General features: G+C 37.1%; 1 protein-coding gene across 1 annotated transcript in view; it reads right to left on the reverse strand.

Moving 5' to 3' along the window:
• The window catches only part of ZNF236 (zinc finger protein 236), a 228,706-nt gene that overhangs the window by 32,060 nt on the left and 172,402 nt on the right, over positions 1-24,244 (reverse strand). The window contains exon 28 of the mRNA XM_036760000.1: positions 20,734-20,921. Coding sequence (XP_036615895.1) covers positions 20,734-20,921 — 188 coding nt within the window. The remainder of the gene's footprint in view (positions 1-20,733; positions 20,922-24,244) is intronic.

Below are 24,244 nucleotides of genomic sequence, written 5' to 3' on the forward strand. Positions count from 1 at the left end.
ATACAAAGAAAGGCAAAAAACAACAGACTCTTAAGGATCCTACAGTCTAATGGGAGAGAGAGCATGTAAACAACTACTTACAAAAAAGATATACACAGGATCAGCAGAAGATAAACGACAGTGGGAAGGCACTTACTTGCATTAAACTGAGACTTCAGGGAAGCCAGGAGAGAAATAAAGGGAGAGAATTCCAGGCATGGGGGACAGTCAGGGAAAATGCCAGTCTTAGAATGGAGGCGATCCTAAATTCTCAATGTTTATGCCAGTGAAATCAAGGTTTTAGCAAGTACTACCTATGCCGGGAGTCTTGAGATATGGCCCTAGTAACAGACACAATCTGTTTTTCTTTTTTTTTTTTTATTAAATTTTTTTTTTTATTTTTAGTTTACAACACACAGTTCTACATAATTTTGAGATCCAGATTTTCTCCCCTCCCTCCCCCTCCCTCCCCAAGACAGCATGGAATCTCATATAACTACCATGTATAACTTCGCATTGAATTAATTTATACACTAGTCAAGTTGTGGAGAAGAATTATGACCAATGGAGTGAATCATGAGAAAGAAGAGACAGAACCAAAAAAAAAAAAAAACAAACCCCAAAAATAAAAACAAAAGAGAAGAAAAAAGGTGAGCATGAAGTGTGCCTCAATCTGCATTCAAACTTCACAGTTCTTTCTCTGGATGAAGATAGCATTCTCCATTGTGAGTCCTCTGGAGTTGTCCTTGCACCTTACGTTGCTGAGAAGAGCAAAGTATCTCAGGGTTGGTCCTCACAGAATCCATATATCTGTGGTTGTGTACAATGTTCTCTTGGCTCCGCTCTGCTCACTCCGCATTATATCGTGTAGGTTTTTCCAGATTGTTATGAAGTCCGTATCATCCCCATTTCTTATGGCACAATAGTATTCCATTACCTTCATATACCACAGCTTGTTCAGCCATTCCCCAATTGATGGGCATCCCTTTGATTTCCATTTCTTGGCTACCACAAAAAGAGCCGCTATATATATCCTTGTACATATGTGTCCTTTTCCCGCTTGTGTGATTTCTTTGGGATACAACCCTAGAAGTGGTATTGCTGGGTCAAAGGGTATGAACATTTTTATAGCCCTTTGGGCATAGTTCCAAGTTGCTCTCCAAAATGGCTGGATCAGCTCACAACTCCACCAGCAATGTAGCAATGTTCCAATTTTCCCACATCCTCTCCAGCATTTGTCATCCTCCTGTTTTGTTATTTTAGCCAATCTGACAGGAGAGATGTGTTATCTAAGAGTTGTTTTGATTTGCATTTCTCTAATCAGTAGTGATCCAGACACAATCTGTTTTTCAAACACCACTCCTAGCATTAGAGAAAGACATGTCACCAAAAGGTTTACCAACTGGTAATGAATATTTTTGACCACGGGCAACCATGAAATAAAGTTTAAAAATGACCTTCAGAGTCCTACCAAATTCTTGTTATGATATAAATATGGTACTGATACCTAAACTGGGAAGAGTCAAAAAGAGAAAGAAAATTATAGACCAATTTCCCCAATGAATATAGATGCAAAAATGTTAAATAAAATATTAGCAAAAAAATTATAGCAACTTATCATGAGAATAATACACTTTGATCAGGTAGGATTTATACCAGGAATGCAGGTCTGGTTCAATATTAGGAAACCTATCAGCATAACTGATCAAATCAACCACAAAACTAACAGAAACCATATGATTATCTCAATAGATGCAGAAAAAGCTTTGACAAAAACAACACCCATTCCTATTAAAAACACAAGAGGGCATAGGAATAAATGGAGCCTTCCTTAAAATGATAAGTAATATCTACCTAAAAGCATCAGCAAGCATTATATGTAATGGGGATAAGATAGATGCATTTCCAGTAAGACAGGGGTCGGGGGTGGGAGGGTGGGGAACAAGAATGTCCATTATCACCACTGTTATTTAATATGGTACTAGAAACACTAGCTTTAGTAATAAGAGAAGAAAAAGAAATTGAAAGAATTAGAATAGGCAAAGAAGAAACTAAGTTATCTCTCTTTGCAGATGATATACTTGGAGAATCATAGAGAATCAAGTAAAAAACTACTTGAAATAACAAACAACTTTAGCAAAGCTTCAGGATATAAAACCATAAAAATCATCTGCATTTCTATACTACTAAAAAAGCCCAACAGCAAGAGATAGAGAAATTCCATTTAAAGTCACTGTAGACATTATAAAATATTTGGGAGTCTACCTACCAAAACAAACCCAGGAACTATATGAACACAATTACAAAACACTTTTCACACAAATAAAGTCAGATCTAAATAAATGGAAAAACATCAATTGCTCATGGTTAGGCTGAGCTAATATAATAAAAATGACAATTCAACCTAAATTAATTTACTTATTCAGTGCCATACCAATCAAGCTACCAAAAAATTCTTTTTATAGAGCTAGAAAAAGTAATATCAAAATTCATCTGGAAGAACAAAAGGTCCAGAATATCAAGGGAATTAACGAAAAGAAATGCTAGGGAAGGTGTTCTAGCCATACCAGATCTTAAACTGTATTATAAAGCAGTAATCGTCCAAACTACTTGGTACTGGCTAAGAAATAGAGGGGTAGATCAGTGGAATAGGTTAGGTACATGAGACATAGCAATCAATGATTATGATAATCTACTGTTTGATAAACCCTAAGACCCCAGCTTCTGGGATAAGAGCTCACTATTTGACAAAAACTGCTGGGAAAACCGGAAAATATATGGCAGAAAGTGGGCATAGACCAACGTCTGACACCATTTACCAAAATAAAGTCAAAATGGGTTCATAATTTAGGTATAAAGGCTGATACTAACTAGTGTCTCTGATAAGGACTCATTTCTAAAATATATAGACAACTGAGTCAAATTTACAAGAATACAATTCCCCAATTGATAAATGAAATGGTCAAAGGATATGAACAGGCAGTTTTCAGAGGAGGAAACTAAAGCTACCTATAGTCATAAAAAAAAAGCTCTAAATCACTATTGATTAGAGAGATGCAAATCAAAACAACTCTTAGGTACCACATCACACTTATCATATTGGCTAACATGACAAAATGGGAAAATGACAAATGTTGGAGAAGATGTGGGAAAGCTGGAACATTAATTCATTGTTGGTGGAGTTGTGAGCTAATCCAGCCATTCTGAAGAGCAATTTGGAACTATACCTAAAGGGCTATAAAACTGTGCATACTCTTTGATCCAGCAATACAACTTCTAGGGCTGTATCCCAAACAGATCATAAAAATGGGAAAAGGACCCACATGTACAAAAATATTTATAGCAGCTCTTTCTGTGGTGGCCAAGAACAGATGCCCATCAACTGAGGAATGGCTGAACAAGTTGTGGTAATATGAATGTAACGGAATACTACTGTGCTATAAGAAATGATGAACAGGCAGACCTCTGAAAAACCTGGAAAGACTTATATGAACTGATGCTGAGTGAGGTGAGCAGAACCAGGAGAACACTGTACACAGTAACAGCCACAGTGTGTGATGACTGTCTTTGATAGACTTAGCCTTTCTCAGCAATGCAAGGACCTAAAACAATTCCAAAAGACTCATGATGGAAAATGCCATCCACATCCAGAAACAAAAATATGGAATCTGAATGCAGAGCAAAGCAGACTATTTTCCTTTGGTTGCTGTTGTTTTGTTTTTTTTCTTTTTCATGGTTCCTCCCATTCATTCTACTTCTTCTATACAACATGGTTAATGTGAAGATATGTTCAACAGGAATGTATATGTAGAGCCTATATCAGATTGCATGCAGTCTTGGGGAGGGTGGAGGGAAGGTAGCAGCAGAAAATTTAAAACTTATGGAAATGAATGTTGAAAATGAAAAATAAATACACTTAAAAAATGGCCTTCAGTATTGAGTATCTGCCTTCGGTTTCTGAGGTGATGGTGGTGGGGAACAGGATGGAGGGTGCCAAGAATGAAATTGTTTTTAGGCCATTAATAAACTTTAATAATGTACTACCACCACCACATTCAAGAATTCTGAAATCCCTGCTGTTGATCATCTTCTCCTTGATACTCTCCTCTTGAGAGTTTCAGTTCTCTCTGGTTCTCCTCCTACCAACCTGACCACTCCTTTTCAGTCTTCCTTGCTGAATCCTCATACAGTTCATGTCCTCAAACCATTAGTGTCTCTCAGGATTCTGTCCTAGGCCCTCTTTTCTTCTTTCTCTATATTACTTTACTTGGTGATATCACCAACTCCCATGGATTTAATTACTATCTCTATGCTGATGATTCTCAGTTCTATCTATTTTGCTCCAATCTCTGCTGATTTCCAATTTCACATCTCCAAGTGCCTTTTAGGTACCTCAGACTGGGTGTCCAGGAGACATCTTAAACTCAACATGTCCAAAACAGAACTCATTATCTCCTAAACACTCTCCTACTTCTACCTTAGAGGGCAAACACATCCTCTCAACCCCTCAATCTCACAACATGGGCGTCATCTTCAACACCTCACTCTCTCTCACTCCACCACCCCAAAATCTAATCTGTTAACGAGGCCTGTAGATTTCACCTTAGCAACATCTCTGGAGTACATCCCCCTTCTCTCCTCCGACACTGCTATCACTATGGTGTAGGTCCTTATCACTTTATGCCTGTACTATTGCAACAGCCTGCTGTAATTCATTCCTCATTCCAATTCATCCTCCACTGAGCCACCAAAGTGATTTTCCTAAAGCACAAATCTGACCATATTACTCCCCACTCAATAAACTCCACTGGTTCCCTATGGCCTTCAGGATCAAATATAAGGTCCGGTTTGGCATTCAAACCCTTTCATAACCTAGATCTCTCCTGCCTTTACAATCTTCTAAGATCTTACTTCTCAGCACATAAGTCTTCAGTCCAGTCACAGTGGCCTCCTACTAATTCTATTAAAATGAAAGTCCACCTCTCTGCTCTTGGCACTGTCTCTGGCTGTCTCCCATATTTGGTACACTCTCCCTTTCTACCTCTGTCTAGTGGCTTCTTTGCCTTCCTTTAAGATACAACTAAAATGCCTTTTTTTATTTTACAGGAAGCCTTTCCCAACCCCTCTAAATTATAGTGCCTTCCCTGTTAATTATTTCATATTTATCTTGCATATAGCTTGTTAGTATATATTTGTTTACATGTCCCTTCCCTAACCCCTCACCATTAAATTGTGAGCTACTTAAAGGCAGGGATTGTCTTTTTTGCCTCATTTTTTATCCCTAGCATTTAGCACAGTGCCTGGCAAAGTAGGAAATGGACTGACTGATTTGTCTACTGGTAATCTAAATAAGACATCCTTGAGCAATGACCAGTGAAGAAACATACCGCTAAGGGAGCTGAATCATAGCAATCTTGGAATTCTTGCAATAAATAAAACTGGAATAAAAGATGTTACAACTAACTGGAAGGATTCCTTGGAGAGGAAAAGAAAGGAGCTGGCAAAGTGGGTTTATTATACACCTAAAAGAACTAAAGAAACACTATTTCACGAGATATCTGATCATCACGTATTATGGTATTAATGACAAGCATCTGCAAAAAGACTGCAATAATAATAATTGCAACTTACACACCAACATTGGTTGCTGAAGATAAAGTTGTAGAGAAATCCTATTAAGAACCTTGTAAGGGGCAGCTAGGTGGTGCAGTGAGTAGAGCACTGGCCCTGCAGTCGGGAGAACCTGAGTTCAAATATGAATCCAGGTACTTGACATACTAGCTGTGCGACCTTGGGCAAGTCACTTAACCCCAATTGCCCTGCGTTCCCCCCTCCAAAAAAATACATAAAAAAAGAGAACCTTGTAAGACTCTTCAAATTAAATCAACATTTACTTTGTTACTTTGTCTTTGATGAAAAAGTGGGAAAAAGTGAGGAGGAAGAGAAATATTTAGGAAAGTATCGTTGAGGAAAAAGGAAGTGAGAGGTCAAAAACTTATAGATTACACAAAGTCTTATACCTCTATATCTTGAATACGTTTGAGAAATTATCAAAGAATTCATAAGCATTGGACATGATGACCACCAAAGAAAACCTGAAGAATGAAATATATTTAACAGACAAGAAAAGACATTATTGATGGAGGAGCTATCTCTGAAGGAACTGTCGCTTTATAGTCAGATCATTTACTCATCAGAATTAAGATCAGAATCAGTTTTTTAAAATTTGAGGATAATGATATACAACTGAAATCATTTAATTCAACTATTTAAAAAAGTAAATGAAAAGTAAAAAGTAGAAATGGACAAAAGAAACAGTATCAACAGCAATTATACTCATTTTATCCAGAAGTTTAACCAATTTAAATTAATTACAACAAGGAGAACAAAAGAGCACAGAAAGTACCCAAGCCAACAAATATGCGGTGGTTGCCAAAGGTGACACCAGGTTAAACTATAAATAAAAACAGTTATATTCTCAACACATTTCAATTAATTGTGTGATGGTATGGATATCTATTGTGGAACATTATTTGTGAAAGTCTACCTGTTTCTTTGTAATAGCTTCATGTGTATAGACTATTATCACAAAAATTTTACCCATTATTTGTCAGTGGAACACATTTATAAAAATTGTATATAGATGGGAAAGTAGACGTGAGTTATTAGTTGCCCTTTTGGTTACACTAAGATCCCAAAACTGTTCCACATCTTTCATATCTTCTCCTTCAGAGCATTTCAGAATTAATTTTTCAATGTCCCCCAAATCCTCCCTACTAAAGTACAGGCCTTCTCTATATATAAAAAAATGGTCTATCCCAGCTGTTTTTGTCATCTAGTTTACATGAGTGTCATTATTTCTTCCTCAACAAGTACACCTAGAACTGTGATATAGAAAGAGCCCGAATGTGGTGGCTATATCATCCTTGACGATAAAAAGTCTGCTATATTCTGACAGAATGTACATTCTTTTAGGACAGGGACTATTTCATTTTTGTCTTTGCATCCCTAATACCTAACAGAGTGTCTGGCACATTGTAGGCATTTAAAGCCTGACCTCAAGGTTATACAACAATTCTTGACAAAGCTTTTCTGTTGGACGGATTTTTTTTCCCCATATGTTGTCCTCCAAATGGCTTCATTTTAAAATATACTCAGGATGATTTATGTTTGCATGGGTTTTCCAATAAACACTGCTTTCAACTTATTTTTCCTTCCATTGCTTATTCATGAAGCAATCTTGCTCATAATCTCTCACTATGTACAGATATAAGCTATTCTCACAAACAAGTTCATAGTCTAAGTTAATGTTGTCTTCGGCTCCCATGGCACTCTGCTTGACCAGGATATCAATACTTCATTCAGACTCTACATGTAATTGGACATATACATGAGAGAGACCATAACCTCACTACCAGTGTTGACATCTGGGACAAATACTGTACCTGAATAAGTTGGATCGAGATTTAATATCTTTCCTGTCTTTCTATCATCAAGAGATCGGAAAAATGCCATTTCATCAAGTGCCAGTCTCCTGACCTATCCTCTTCCCACTCAGAGACACTTCTATCTGCAGACACTGTCTGTACATCCTGTGACAATGACCTCCATAATGTTCTGCACAAGGTGCTCATCTCCAGACTCTGGGCATGGAATGTCTGGAATTTTCTCTCTATTCATCAAATATCCCCTTCTACAAGGAGCCGTCCTTGATCTTCCTCAGTTCTCTCTTATCTCCCATTTATCCTTCATATAGCTTTTTTATACATAGTTTTTGTATATTATCTTCCCCACTAGACTGTGAGTGTCTCAAAAGTAGGCACTGTCTTTTGCCCTTCTCTGCATCCCCAAAGATTAGTAGAGTGCCCAACACATATGTGCTTAAAAAATGTTTACTACTGGCTGACTGGCAAGAAGAAGAGAGCAGAATGGATTTCCTTTGGGAAGTTACACTTAAAAAAAAATTAACACAAATTCCTCTCTGAAACAATGACCCATCTTTGTGACAATAATATTCTTCCTGTCATAACATGGCTATGAATCATGGAACACTACAGTATCCAAAGAACTGAAGCTGATGATCACTCAATAGGTAATGGTAGCTATGAGCTACTGGGGAAAAAAAAATCATAGAAAAAGTTTTCACTTCTCATTACCTCTACTTTCTTTCCTTTCACTCACTTCTCAACCTTTTGCAATCTGGCTTCCAATTCCATTGCTCAAAAGAAACTGTCTTTTTAAAGTCATCAGTGATCTTTTAACTGCTAGGCATGATAGCTGTTTCGCAATCTTCATCCTTCTTGACCTGTCTGTTACATCTGACACAGATGAACAATCTTTTTATTCTATTTCCTTTACTGAAATTATCATCCCTATAGCATCTGATGTGGTTATACTCAAAAGATCTGTCTTGGGCCCTCTTTTCTCTCTAGATTCTCTATTCTCTTCTTTTGTCTGTCTGTCTGTCTGTCTCTCCCCACCCCCAACCTCACTAGCTTCCAAGGGTTATTATCTTCATGTAGATTAACATCTAGATCCATCTCTAATCTCTCTTCTTCTGATGCTGGCCAGTTCAATATTATCAATGGCTATCAGACATTTTAAAGTGGATATCCTACTAAGGATCTCCAACTTATATTGTCCCATAACAGAACCTTTCTTCCCAAAGTGATTTCATTTTCAAACTTTGAAAGTACTACCATCTTAATAGTCACCAAGATTTGTAGCCTTAGAGTCATACCTGACTTCTCAATTTCCCCTTATTCCACATATTCAATATACTGCCAAATCTTCTCTTCTCTTCTCTTCTCTTCTCTTCTCTCTCTCTCTCTCTCTCTCTCTCTCACTCTTTCTCTCTCTCTCTTTTCCTGTATATGCTCCTTTTTCTCTACTCACAGGTCCCCATACTTTTCAGGCCTTTATTATCTCTTGACTAGATTCTTATAATAGCCACCTGATTATTTTTCCTGTCTCAAATCTGTCTTCTCCAATTCATTATCCCCAAGGCTGCCAAAGTGATTTTTCTAAAGTCAAGATCTGACCATGTTGTTTATTCAGCCTCAGTGGCTCCCTAATAGTGCTAGGATGAAATACAAACTTCTCTGTTCGGCATGTAAAGCCCTTCACAATCTTGCTCCAATCCACCCTTCCAGCCAGCCTTACTTCCCTATCACACGCTATAGTCTACCCAAATTGGCTTCGTACTATTCTTCACACATAATATGATGTCAGTTTTGTACAGACTGCTCCCCCAGCCTTGAATGCATTCCACTCCCTATTCCACTTCTTTGAATCTCTAGAGTCCTTCAAAGCTCAGTTCAAATCCCACTTTCTCCATAAAGCTTTTTCTAACTCCTCCCTACTTGCTAATCCTTTCCTCAAATTACCTTATATTTATTTTGTATATATTTACATAGACACATATATCTGTTCATGTTGTATCCCCTAGTAAGAAGGTAAGCTCCTTTAAGGGCAGGGACTGTTTCAATATTGTTTTACATCCCCAATGCCTAGCATGCATGGTACCTGACAAACAGTAGGCATTTAATAAATGCAAGTGGATTAATTGAAGAAACAAATGCAAAACCAAAACAGTCCTTCTGTGAAATTCTGGGTGATTCAATTGATGCTTTGCTTCCTCCACTGTAGCTAATTTCTATTTTAACTAGCTTGGTGGATCTGCTTAAGGTACTTTTTTTCCTCCTTATTTCCCTATAGTTCAAAGCTCTTTTGATTAGATTTGTAAGACTTCAGGCAAATATATTTTTCCTAGCTCTTGCTTACTGAAACAACTTCCAGGTCAAGAGGATGACATTCCTATGTTTCAGTAATCACTCCAGAAATACAACTTCATTCTTACATGCTATCTTTAAAAGCATGTGGTTACTTCTCAAGTCTGTTTTTCTCTTCTAAATCTTCTCCCTTCAGCAGATAGCAGTGGTTTAAAAATAATAATCCGTGGCCTTAACATCTTCAGCTTCCTGCCCAAGACTTTGTAATCTTTAGTAATGCTTCAAGATTCCTTCAGGAAGTATCATCTGTGCCCATGTGAATCACCACAATTAATCATTCGTATTTTGATAATGTTTGAGACATGGAATGCCCTGAGAAGGCAGCGAAGCTTTCTACTGTTACAAGTTTAGTAAATAACTTCTTGAAGGGAAATATCAGTTATCACTACTTATTCTTTTTTCTTCTGGCAGTAACTGTATATCTACATCATCATCACTTTTCCTTCAAGAAGAGCAGTAAATTTGTTTCTTACATTCAAGTGATTAGAGATCCTTTCCCCCTAAAAACACTGTGACATTCTTTCATCCAGTTTCTTGACATGACTCAGGATTCCCTTCAACCTTTTTAACAACTTTGTCTTCTTGATTTTCACATGAAGGTCTTCAAATTTTTTTGAGGGGGGAGAAAGGGGGCAAGATCAGGTGCCTTTACTTAGCTGAACGAAAAATAATGATTACAACTCAAATGATAGTGAATATGAAGATGTTCACCTTGTCAGAGAGGTTTATACTCACTACCAGAGTTATTTATTTAGTAAATTCCGCATTGCTCATAAAGTCAATATGATTGCTGCAGAAAAATAAACTGTGGTTCTGAATGCCCATTTACAGTTGATCTCAACAATGTGTCCAATGGTGGAGACTGATTATATTACAGGCGACTGTAATGTACTGTACATGCAACTGTACTGACCCATTACAGGCAACAGCATCAGGTGGTCCTCTGTTCCAATGTGAAGAGCTAATGGTAAAGTCCTATCAGAAGGTTTCACATCTAGATGTTCTGACAAAAGACTTTTCTGCATGGGATCTTGTTCATTAAAAGTTTTATCCCCCACGGTGGAATCTATTGTTTTATCAGAATTTGTCCACATGCTGTGTGCCCATGCAAATGAACTCAAGAAGCTTCTGGAAGCCATCTGCCTTCACCTGGCTCTGGTCCAGGAAAACATCACTGTGCAGCAAGTCCCTGTAGACAACCCTGAAGTACTCCCTGAACAAGGACAGCATGTTGCAGTGTGCTCAGAACTGCTGCTCATCGATGACCACATCAAACAAGAAGCCTGCCTCATCGCTTCAGGAGATGCCCACAAGTGATGTGACAGCCACATCTTTTAGTCTTTTTTCTTCTAATTCTTAAAGTATATTTCATTGCCCGTGGTGTCCTAGAGAGTAGGGAGGCATTCACTGAGCCTTTTTAAAGCCTCTTTTAGAAGGGAGATAAGCCTATATACAATTTGAGAATAAAGAATAGACACCTGACTGTAGCAGAACTACCAACAGAACACACTTATTATAGGTCTCTGTAAAATTGTTATTTATGCTTTCTAGATTTGGGATTTTAATCTTTTGTTAGCTCCCCTATGAAATTATTGTAAGAAATTACTTGTGGATCATTTGAACTGCAGGGTTATGACTCTTTTTTTTTTTAGCACCTATAACAGTATGACAGCCTATTTAGAATTTCAAATTTAGCACTACCTCAAGAGACACACTTAACTTCCTTTCCCTTACCTAGTCTTAACTTCACCTTTTCTCTGAATCTTTCTCTTTTTGTTTCAGATCAAGTCCTTTCTTTCTCCTTATTTTGCTCTTCTCCTAGTCCTTGGACCCTTCTGCTTGAGACCTTTTACTCCCTAAACTTCTCAACAAATACTATCAAATTTCTCTGCCCCAAATTCAATATCTGACTCACTTCATAATTTTAGAAGCCTCCAAACCACCACCACAGAGGCCTCAGACAACTAACTATGTGACTGGGCTAGTCATTTAACATTTCTTGGGGATAATAACAGCACCCTACATCACAGGATTGTTGTCAGGATCAAAGGAGATAATATACGTAATGGGGCAGCTAGGTGGTGCAGTGAATAGAGCACTGACCTGCCTTGGAGTCAGGAGAACCTGAGTTCAAATCTGATTTCAGACACCTGACACACACACTAGCTGTGTGACCTTGGGCAAGTCACTTAACCCCAATTGCCCTGCCCTCCCCTCTAAAAAAAAGAAAAAGAAAAAAGAGATAAAATACGTAAAGGTCTTTATAAACCTATATGTTAGCTATTGTTTACATATAGTAATAGATTTTAAAGTTTACAGTTATTTACATTATCTGATTTAATCTTTAGACCCTGTAGATTTCACAGGGTTTGGCAGCTGGGTATTCCTGTTACGGATACAGGAGTCTTTGTCATGGCCTCAGAGAAACTTACTATTCTGTCGAATTGTCTACCTTTCCTCTCCTCTTTTCTAAGCTCTAGGTTAGAGTATAAAAATAGTCTTTCCAGGACATGTAGATGAAGTAGGCTGAGTGTAATTTTAATTCATAATATATTAACTTATAACTTTTATAAGATTAATAAAGTCTAAGACTAGACTTCAAATTCAGTTCAAACAACATTAAGTACTCTTTGTAAACTCTGTTAGGCTTGTAGGTAACATAATGATAATGAGACAGTGCCTGTCTTCATGAGGCTTAGAATTATTAGGAAAATAAGACAAGTGTGTCAGCATAGCATAAATCAAATATAAGTACCATAAGAGAGTTGCCTTACAAATAAAATGATACAAAAAGCTGGGAGGACAGGTGCTTTACATCTGACTGGCAAGCTGCATTTGAGTTCAGCCTAGGTAGAATTTTAAGAGAGGTACAGCACAAAGGCAACAGGCAAGATGCAAAGGCATACAGTATAAGACTGAGGCAGGAAAATACTGGAAGATAAAGCTAGAGATAAAAGTTCAGACCATACTGTAAAAAACAAGACTGAAGAAGTTGGAGTTTATGCTATAGACAATAGAATGTAACATGATAATAACTATGCTTTAGGGAGATTGTGTGGCAAGAGTATAGAGGGTGAGTTGGAACAGGAAGAGGCCAGATGTGGGAAATCCAGTTAAAAGGCTACTGTTATAGTTCAGATGAGAGATAATGAGAATCTGAATCACAATTGTTCCAGAAGAAAAGAAATAAGAATCTATTGTAGTAAGGGTCCTAAGATCAGTACTCTATAAAACTTAGAAACTGCCTAGAGATGGACGGAAAAGACAGAGAGAAGTCAAAGATGATTTCAAGGTTTCATACTTGGATTACTTGTAGAATTGCCATTTAACAAAAATAGCAAAGTCAATAAGAGAAGTTGGTTTGTATGCAGGTCATTTGGGGAGGCTAGGTAGCGGGAGGGAGAACATTATTTTGGATTTGAATATGTTGATTATTAGGTCAATAGAACTATCTGGGATCATAGAAGAAGGCACTTCTAGTAGAGGTGTTAAAACTCACTGTCCAAACTAGATTAAAATACAGTTGGGAAATGTTTAACAAAATAACAATGTGATAAGTACTAGGGATACCAAAAAAGGCAAAAACAGTCCATGTCTTGAGACAGCTCATTTTCTAAAGGGGGAGAAAATATATTAATAACTATGTACATACAAGATATGTACAGGTTCAACTGGAAGTGATCTCAGAGGGGAAGGTATCAGCAGCTGGAAGGAATGAGAAAGACCTCAAAGGTGAAATTTGAACTGAATCTTGAAGGAAACCTGAGAAACTGAAAGAAAAAGGTAAAAGGGGAAAAATTCTAAGCAAAGGGGACAGCCAATGCAAAGGCACAGATATGAAAGATGGAGTGCCCTGTGTGAGGAACAGCAAGTAGGCCAGTTTATTCTGACTATAGAGTGGGTGAAGGGGAATAAAATATAGAACACTGGAAAGGCAGGAAGAAGCTAGGTTATAAAGAGCTTTTAATGTCAAAGAGGGCTTTATATTTGAGGTAGGAGGGAGCTCATGGGGCTTACTGAGTAGGACCAGAAGCTGACTTGGAAAGCTACTTGGAAGCTTTCTGCATCGAGGTTTTGAAGCTATTAGAGTGGTTAAGTCTGCTGAGAGAGGAAAGAATATAGTGGAAAAGCCAAGCCCCAAACCTTGAAGGAATGCATATATTTAGATGGTAGAGAAAGGCAAAGACAGAAAAGTGCCTTTGATCTTTGAAAGATCTTAGGGAACAGAAGGGAACAGGAATCCAAGCAGGATTAAGTAGCCAGACCTATGCTTTAGGAAAATCATTTTGGCAGTTGAGCACAAGACAGAAAGGAGCGTAGAGGCAGAGCCCAATTAGGAAACTGTTGAAATAGTTCAGGTGAAAGGGGGTGAGTGACTGAATTAGTGTGGTGGCCGTTTGAGAAAAGGACATATACTTGAGACATAACATGGTTGAGAGCAGGCCTTGCAAAATAACTTTCATAGTAGTAAAGACCTTGCAAAATAAATCACAAAGCAATGAAAGGCATTTCTGTTTCAGCTAAAGAAAATCACATTTTTGTATGACCACTAGAAAGAATCTTATAGGCCTTCTAGCCAATTTCCTCATTTTGTAATGAGGAGACCAAGACCCAGAGATGTTAAGTGACTTCTTCAAAGTCATATAAGTATATCAAAGGGAGGATCTGAAGAGGAAAGAAGGTATGAAGTAGTAGAAAGATCATTGGATTTGGAGTCAGAGAACCTGGATTCAATTCTAGACTCAACTTGTGATCTTGAACAAGTCACTTAACATTTCTGAGTCCTCTGAAATCAAGAAGAATAAATCCCATTTCCAGTTAGAGGCTCTTCAAATACTTAAGAGACTGACCTCATATTCCCCCTGGGTCTTCTCTTTTTTCAAATAATCCTTCAGTGATTGCCAGTCCTCTAACCATTCTGATTGCCTCAGACATATTACAGCTAATCAACTGTCTTTCTAGTATGTAGTGCTTGAACTGAGCATAGTTCTCCAGATTTTAGTTTGAGCAAGGCAGAATAAAATGGGACTAGTATGCTGCATGTTCTAGATATGACAGATATCTCAGTGCAGCCTAAAAGAGCATTAGCTTGTTTGGTTACCACATCATGCTGATTCACAGTGAATCTGAAGTATACCAAAATACTCAGACACTTTAAAAAAAACAAACAAAACTGCTGTATAGCTATGCTTCCTCCTGAAATAAGTGAGAAATTAATTTTTAAACTCAACTGTAAAACTTATCTTTAAAAATTTCTTCTCATTAGATTCAAATTTTCTAGTCTTTTAAGACCTTTTTAAATCTTGACCTTCTCTAGACTTTGTTTCATTTAGAAATCTGACAATCAGAACTTTTAAGTTTTTATCTAAACCATTCATAAAAATGTCAAATGACATATAGCTAAGGACAGTTATTTGGGGTACTCCAGTAGAGACCACCAAGAGAACCTGCAAGCTGACATTAACCCATTAATGACGACTCATTGAGTGTTCAACTAGTTCTGAATCCAGTCAGTCAATAAACATTTATTAAGCTCCTATTATATGCCAGGCACTAGAGATACAGTAAGAGGTAAGAAAAAAAGAACAACCCCTCCCTCCCTTCAAAGACCTTACATTCTAATGGGAGAGATAACAAACAAACGTGTGTGTGTGTGTGTGTGCGCGCGCCAAACTATATAAAAGATAAATAGGAAACAGTAAAGAGAAGGAAGGCACTAGAATTAAGAGGGGTTATACAGACCTCCATTTCCAGACTTCTTGGGGAATACAGGGGATTGAGTTAGGAGAACGGATAATGAGTTCCAGTTTGGACATGTTTATTGTCTACCAGACATCCATTCTGAGATGTCTGAAAGGCAGTTGGGAGATACAAGATTAGAGATCAGCAGAGAGACTGACACAAAATAGCATCCAGACAGCGATCAAATCCATGGGAGCTGATGAAATCACAAAGTGAAGTAGTAGAGAAAGGAGGAGATGACCCAGGATAGAACCCTGAGGAACTCCTACAGTTAGAGGTTATAATCTTGAAAGGAGATTCAGCAAGAGAGACTGAGGAGAAATGGTCAGATAGGCAGGAAAAGAAACCAGGACAGAATGGTATACCGAAAACCTATAAAGAATAGAGTATCAAGAAGGAGAACATGTGATCAACAGTGTCAAAGGCTACAGAGAAGTCAAGGAGAATGAGGCCTGAGAAAAGGCCACTGCATGCGGCAATTAACGAGATCACAGGTAACTTTGGAGACAGCAGTTTCAGTGGAATGATAAGATTGGAAGCTGTATTACTGTAAAGGGTTAAGAAGAAAGTGAGAGGAGAGAAAGTAAGAGGCACCTGTTTTAGATGGACTTTTCAAAGAGTTTAGCCACAACGGGCAAAAGAAATATAAGATGATAATTAGAGGAGATAAATGATCAAGTGAGGATTTTTTCAAGACTGGGGAAACATGGGCATGCTTATAGGCAGTAGGGAAAAGTGCTAGTAAACAAAGAGAGACTGAAAATAAGTCATAGAGAAGGGACTGCAGAGGGAGAAATCTCTTGGAGGATATATGATGGAATGAGATTGCCTGAGTAGGTAGAAGGGTTAGACTTGGTAGGAAGTAAGGCTGCCTCATCACATGAGACATGGGTGAAGGACGAAATAGTGGCATCTCTGATATGAAATGAGGATAAGGGGAGAAGAGGAAGATCACGGCAAATGACCTCAATTTTCCCTGTAAAATATGAGGGAAGATTCTCACCTAAAAGGGGAGGAACAAAGGCAGGGGGAATCAAAGGAAGTTTGAGGAGGAATGAAAAGATTTACAAGGGTTGCTATAAAGAGTTGGGACAGTGAGTTGATGAGGGAGGTACAATAGGACTGCCTTGGAGCAGCAAGGGCCCAGTTGAAGTACGACAATCTTTGTGTGTGGCTGAGGTGGGGTGTAGGATTAAGTCATAGGAAGTGAGTAGGTTGAGGAACTGAGTGGTTAGGGTGTTTGAGGGTCAATTATGTTTGAATTTAGCTAAGTGTACTGTCATCCAACCTACATAATCTCCACCTTATCTACAAGGACTGCATGAATGACTTTTATCAAATATTTTGCTGAAAATTGGGCATACTGTATTATTAGCATTCCTCCATTCTACTAGCCTAGCCATCTCTGCACAAAATAATATGAGATTAGTCTGGCATGAACTACTTTTGATAAAGCAATTCTGACTTTTGGTCATCATCATTTCCCTAAGTGTTCACAAATCATCCCCTTATTAAGGTGTTCTAGATTTTTGCCAGGAATCAAATTCAAGCTCATAGACTTAAAATATGCAAGCTTCATCTTATCTTTTTTTTTCCTTTTTTAAACTGAGAAACTGGGGCAACATTTGACCTTTTCCAATCTTGTAACACCCTTCTGTTCTCTAACATCTTTCAAAGAACAAAGGCACTTTTCTGTCTTTGCCTTTCTCTACCATCTAAATGTATGCATTCCCCCAAGGTTTGGGGCTTGGCTTTTCCACTGTGTTCTTTACTCTCTCAGCAAACTTATCCACTCCAATAGCTTCAACTATAACTTCTATGCAGGAAGCTTCCAAATGTATATTTGTAGCCCTTACTTGCCTTTTCAAACTCTGCATATCTATATCCCACCCCCCACCCCCACTACCCCGGATTGTTGTTAGATGGCTGCCCTGCTGGCAGCTAAACCACAACATATCTGAAACCAACTTCATATTCTTCCAACTCTATATCTTCCTCCCTACTTTCCTTACTACCACTGATTCCTCAATTTCCTATTTCTATTCCATACTTTCTACATTTATTTCCTGGGGAAAGGGATAATCAGGGTAGTAATTTTGGCACTATGGGGTGACAAATTACAGAAACTCTATCAATGCAGACTCATTTGTACCCTACCAGTCTTAGGCAGACTAGAAAAGAATGTTAGCAGTTTTTTCACGATCACAAGGCTAGTATGTGTCAGAAGGTGAGCTGTGCTGCAAGCTACTGATAATGTAAGACTGGAGCTCAAGAGAGAGTTGAGTGCTCGGTATGTAGGTTGCACAGTCATCTTCATACAGATGATAGTTACTTACAGAAACGTTTTGTGTTGTCTGTGTATTATACCTCAGATTAAACAGAAAGCATGAGGGACTATGTTTCATCCAAATTTTGTATCTCATCATCTAGTATAGGACTCTGCTTAAAGCAGGAGTTTAATAAATATTCGTTAAATTTAAATGTTGAATTTTACTTTCGTTCTCCAATAAAATTGCAATCTGACACTTCATTATGGTGTGGAGGTGGTCCTGTAGTCTCAAAGCCTACAATATAGAACTGTAAGTTCCTCCAAATCCTACCAGTACGGAAAAGCTTTAAATGGAAGTCTAATGATGGGTAATGGGCTATTGTCCAAAGACAAACATAAGAAAGTTCAAGGAGGCTCGCCATCAGGTTGGCTGAAGGATGAAGAATTTTTTTTGGCCTCTCCAACTCTTGCAAGGGCAAAGAAGGCTATGATCTGCATCACTGAAGGAAGTATTCACCACAATGAAATCAAAGATCCTGGAAGCATTGAAATGTCTCCTGTCTTTGCATGGTCTAGTTTCACCTATGGCCCTTAAGAGTAAATGAATAAAATATGCTTGGATCTGTCATCTTTTTTATGTCCATGACAGGTTGATATATACCTTCCTACATTATACAAGCTTGCCTCTTTTTGGTCACTTGAGATGTTGCCTATCTAGTCTTTCTCTCTTTTTGTAAGAGCTCTATAATTTTTAAGTTTTAAATATATATTTATAAGTTTTAAATATAAGTAGCCAGACCAAACAAAAACAAACAGTGAAGGAGATAGGAAACCTGATAAACCTCCTGATAATCTGTTTGACTGACTCTTAGAAAAAAGGGAGTGTTCTGATTGCACTATAAAAATATAAATTTATAAGTTTTAAATATTTAAGATTGGGAAAGAATTTTAAATGTAGGCCTTTGAGTTCTGACACTATGTGCTCTGTGAGAGCAGAATTTATTTGGCTGTGTATTCCTCAGATATCAGCTATCTTGTACATTAAGCACTCAAAAAATATTTGTTAAATAGAATTAAGGAATGAACAAATAAGCTAATATCTTATTGCTATACCACAGCTGTCTTATGTTGGGTCTTTTCAAGGTATTTAGGAATAGCCATTTTCTTTTAAGTGTCAGCAAAAATTTTTTTCATTTCTTGTCTTTGGTTTTTACTGGAGGGAAGACTGAATCCATGTCATAGAACGACTTCTATGATTATGTTGCTTGTGTATTATCATATGGGCTACATATGGTACTATCATGTTACTCCAGAGATATGCTAACATTGCAGGCAACTACTTTACAAAAACACACCCATACCTTTAAGACTTATTATTTCTTAGTTGTGAATCAATCAACAAGCATTTATTAAATGCTTACTGTATGCCAGGCACTGTGCTAGGCAACGGAGATGCAAAGAAAAGAATGAAATAATCTCTGCCCTAAAGGAGTTTACATCCCATCAGGCTAACAACATCTACTTACAAGCATATACAAAATACACAGGGATAGGTAATGGACTTGTGTTCTTTTTAGGCATTCCTGAGTAAGAAAATGCCCTTTACTAACGTAGGGCAGTAGTTTCCTTGCAATTTATGATGTTAAAAACGTGCCATTAGCACTGAGAGGTTTAAGTGACTTGCCCAAAGTCACAGGCGATATGCGTCAGAAGTGAAACTTGAACCCAGGTTGTCCTAGGTGGAAGGTCAGCATTTTATCCACTATGGCAGGCATAATATGCAGAAGATATATGTAAATACTAATGATGTATTCTGGGGAAAGAACAGTTGCACTATGAAGGAAAGTAATGAGTATGAAACTAGGCTGTGAAGGGCCACACTAAAAAGAAGGTGCACGGTTTGGGTTGGGAGAGAAGGCATATTCTGTTTTGGTCTTGTTAAGGTTAAGATGCCTGTGGGTCATCTGAAATCACTACTTGACTTCATTATTTTCCCCTTTCTCCCTATTCTTCTTCTGTTTTATCTGCCACTTTTCCCTTATCATAAAAAAGCAATCTTCTACAGATGCCATAGTACAATCAGAATGTTCTCTTTTTTCTAAGAATCAAACACATTATCAGGTTTATCACGTTTCCTATATCCACTGTTTGTTTCTGTTTGGTCTGGCTACTTATAAGAGCATATGATTCAGAGCTAGAAGGGACCTCAGAGATCTAGTATAACCTAGTCCTTTTGCAAATGAAGAAAATGAACCTTGGAGTGTTCTATTACAAAGGTAATAAAATAACAGATTTCAAATTCAGGAGTTCCATCTCCAAATCACATCCTCATTCCATTATGCCATATTATCCTAACTTCTTTTAACCAAAGATATATGTATATGTGTGTGTGTTTATGTGTGTGTTTAAAATGTTACTTCCAGTTTGGGAGGTATTCTGGAACCCTAAAAGTTCTGGTTAAGGTTTTACTGTAATAAATACAATGTTCTCTGAACTTAATTGGACAAAGAATAAAGAAATGTGCAGACATCTTTTCTCAATCCTTTTTCTAGGCCTGCATGGGTGTATTTGGTTTTGCTAAGGCTTTGGAATCTTTTGCATCTTAGAGTTGAAAAAGGAAATGGGAGATAAAGAGTAGCTGATGCTGAATAGTAGAGCAGAAGAGACATAAAAAGCCCTGGGTTTCCCTTCTCAAAGTTGGTACTTTAAGAAAAGATTCCCTGTTATATGGAAAGGACCCAGGAAATGATTAAGAATATTCAAAACAACAGCAAACTGGTGCTAACATACCTTTATCATACCTACTCCCTCCAGTGAGGATATTTATTTATAATATGAAACAAAGTTTTTTTTAACACCAAATAAAACAAACTCTTAACTATGACTATATGAGGTCTCAATAACAGTCCACTGAGAAAGTTAAAGCAAAAACAGCTATGAAATTATACTGACCTGGGAAGTGATGTTAAGTGTAACTGCATCAAGGCCACCAGAAAGCATACCCTGAGTGTCAGCCAGAGTTAACGTGACACTAGCATCACCTCCAACTCCTGATGAAGACATTACAAGATTTTGAGTGGCTATAGTAGATGGAGACATGGATGTTGCTGAAGGAAGGTTTCCAGCTGCAGTATTAAGGTCTATAAAAACAAAACAAAATAGAGGAAAAGGAGATCAAAATATAAGCTAGGCAAATAAAATTGTGGTATGGGAAGAATGGCTATTGATTAAGCACAATATTGTGGGTAGAGAAAACTATGGTCATTTGTCAACTATACTGATGGAATATTGTTAATATTAATTTTACTAAAATGCATTTTAACTGCCTATTTTATTTTTTCCTAAATAAATCTACTACACCTTCCTAAATGTTTGTGGAGGATCTGTTGAAGCAAAAGACAGAATGGAACAACCTAGTCCCAGCAATTGCTGTCATCAAGAAAACACAGAGAATTCAAGTGCTTTTTTCTTTGGTTATCCATTTATCTGCTGCTCAGAATTAGAGTCAAAATACAACAAAATGGAATCAAATCTAATCAAATTGGTAGCTAATAGTTTCATATTTGGGGTTTCTAAAGTTGACTTTTCCCACTTACGTTATTTCTTTACCCTTTTCTTTCTCTTCTGAACGGTCAAGCATAAATATAGACATCATCCATTTCTCTGCAATATTTATTAACTTTCTCTAGTAAAGACAGCAAAAGATTTATCCACAAAGATCTATGCAGGATTTTTTTTTCTTCTAACCAGTGATGAAAGGAAGGGAAGATATTCTCAGTGAAGATCCTCTAGGACTGTCCTCCTCCATAGAGCTAATCAAAAAAGGCAAACTTTGTTATCCAGGTGGATGGGATTGGCTCAGTAGGGGCTTGCCAAAGTCTTTTGATATATATCAGAAAAAAAATGTTCAATTTTATATTCCCGTTTAAAAAAAAAAACTTTATTTTTTAAAAAGATGGAGATCGTTCCATAACCTAGTTTATCAGAAAGTAAAAATTTAAACTCAAGAAGCTATCTACTAATTAGATGTAAAAAGAAAACTCCTGTTAATGCTTTGCTGTGACTTGGTTATACCAGTCCAGAGAGAGCCTCCTCATATCAGTCAGGGAGCCAACAGGAAAACTAGGTTACTTACTTGTAACTGGAGTTCTCCAAATATATTGCCTCCATAGATCCACACTCTTGGAGTCTCACACTGTGCTGCACAGACCTGGAACCTTTAAAAGCAGTATAACCATTAGGAGTCTAGTGCATTGAAGCAGCCACCGGGGGCTCCAAAGATTACTACATAAGGAGACAGTAAGATCCCTCCCACCTCTCTCTCTTTTTCTGACAAACTGACTACAAAGGACTCCTAAGACAAATAAGGGTAGGAGAATAATGAGTGTGGATTTGTGGAGGATTTATGTTCCAAGTACTCCAGTTACCAGAAAACTAGTCAACCTAATGTTCATAAAATTGCCTCCACATATCCCTACTCTTGCAGACTAGTCATTCTAGAGGTAAGTTAAAAAAGATAAAAAAAATAAAAACCCTGAAGGATTGTCCTATAAAAACCAACCTAAATTTGTGTCCAACAAAAACACTAAGGAGAAATCTGTGACCTAAATGGCCTACCTAGACTTCTCCACTGGCATAATCTGCAAAGACACCTTTGGAAAGCTACTAAAGTTCCAGTGAGGAAAGAAGCAGCATGTTTCTACATACCTTTATCAAAGCAAAAGTTGATATACTCTATCTAGAATAGATTCTATTTACAAAGAAATTCAAACATTAACAAAATTCCTCAGGGAGTAAAAAGGTATTTTACAATGCAAAATGTTTCCAGCATTTTCATGATAAATGGTTGATCAAAAGGTTCCAGGTCTGTGCAGCGTAAGAAATCTAACGAAAAAGAATCATTGAGAAGAAAGAAAGAAGGTTCTGCATTCTTCTACCTAAAGCAAATCTTCAAAGAAACATTCCAATTATAAGGTTCAGATGAATATCAGAGTTCATACTTGTAGCCATATAGGGTGACAAAAGTACCCTAAAATCCAGTTCAAATCTCTACAGAATCCAATTTTAAACACACATAAAATAACTGTAGCTCAAATAGAATTGTCCTCTCTGACAGGAACTTGGAAGAGATCATATCAAAATTAAATCTATATACTGGAAGTACATAATCTCATAATTCTTATTTGTTTCTTAATATTGATTCTATAAGACCATTAGAGAAAGAGATAAAATACATTATAAAGAAAGGAAATAATTATTTTTTAATGTTTATTTATACACACTTTTCTATTGGAACTACTACATGCACAAGTCAATAAAGCCATCTAGAAATTCTCAGGAATTTAGTGATGGACAGACAGCTCTTAGTCACAGTACAGATGACTTGAGTGATTAAAAACAGGAAATGAACTCTTTGTTCAAATAAGGTAATCTTAAAAAGATTAAGTGAATTCTCTTTGGATTTTTATCTGACCCAACACTATCAAAAATTTCAGGGTCAAAATGTACAGCATTTTCAAAAACTATGCTTCTAAAACTATGAATTGGCTTTTATAAAAAATTTAATGGTATCAATTCCAATTTTTTGAGACCTAACAAAAATCAGGGTGGAAGAAATGGCAGTATAGGGTGTGCATTAATGGTCAGAATCAAATATTGACTTTATAAAGATATGTAGGTGTCCAGACCCAAAATACATAAACATGTATTTGTTTCCAGAGAATTTAGCATACAAATACTAAACTTTCAATACTCCTCCAAATGAATTACTGTTTCGCATCATTCTGAAAAATCATAGCATCTCAGCACTAGTCATCTCATCTAATCTATATCCAAGAAAATCTTCATTACAATAATGTACCCAAAATATGGTCATCTTGGATTTGTCTGATATGATCTGACTCACAGTATCTGCATTTTCAGAAAGCACTGGTAAAACAGGTAACAAAAGTACTCCTGAGCTGATAAAAAAAGGTCTCACTCCAACATTTTAGTAACAGGACCCCATGAATGATGACTATCATGAAGAGAGAGTATAAGGAAAAGTAAATATCTTTCCCTTATCTTTTCACCTGAATGCTGAAAACAAACTACTCTCATCAGGACTATTTTATGTTTAATATTGAATGGTGTTAATGCTATTAATTTACTATTAATTCCTACAAAGAGATAACTTGTCTAGTTTTAAGCTTTCGTTGTTAATATCAACTGTTTTTGAGTGGGTATTTATATGAAGTTGAACCTTTCTTATCAGAAATTCATGTGTATTGGAACTTGTTTTCATTTGTAACTGACTGTTTAAGGGGTAATGTCAATATTAGGCTCTAAGAGGCACTAAATATCCACAATGAATCCCTCAAGAACAAAGTATACTTTATAAATATCACCATAAAATGTTTCCTAATTCTAAAGAGAAATTTTATACCTAAAACGTAATGCTCTTCCCTTTTAAATTTTTCAAATG

This window comes from Trichosurus vulpecula, chromosome 1, assembly GCF_011100635.1.
Source record: "Trichosurus vulpecula isolate mTriVul1 chromosome 1, mTriVul1.pri, whole genome shotgun sequence".
Classification (NCBI taxonomy): domain Eukaryota; kingdom Metazoa; phylum Chordata; class Mammalia; order Diprotodontia; family Phalangeridae; genus Trichosurus; species Trichosurus vulpecula.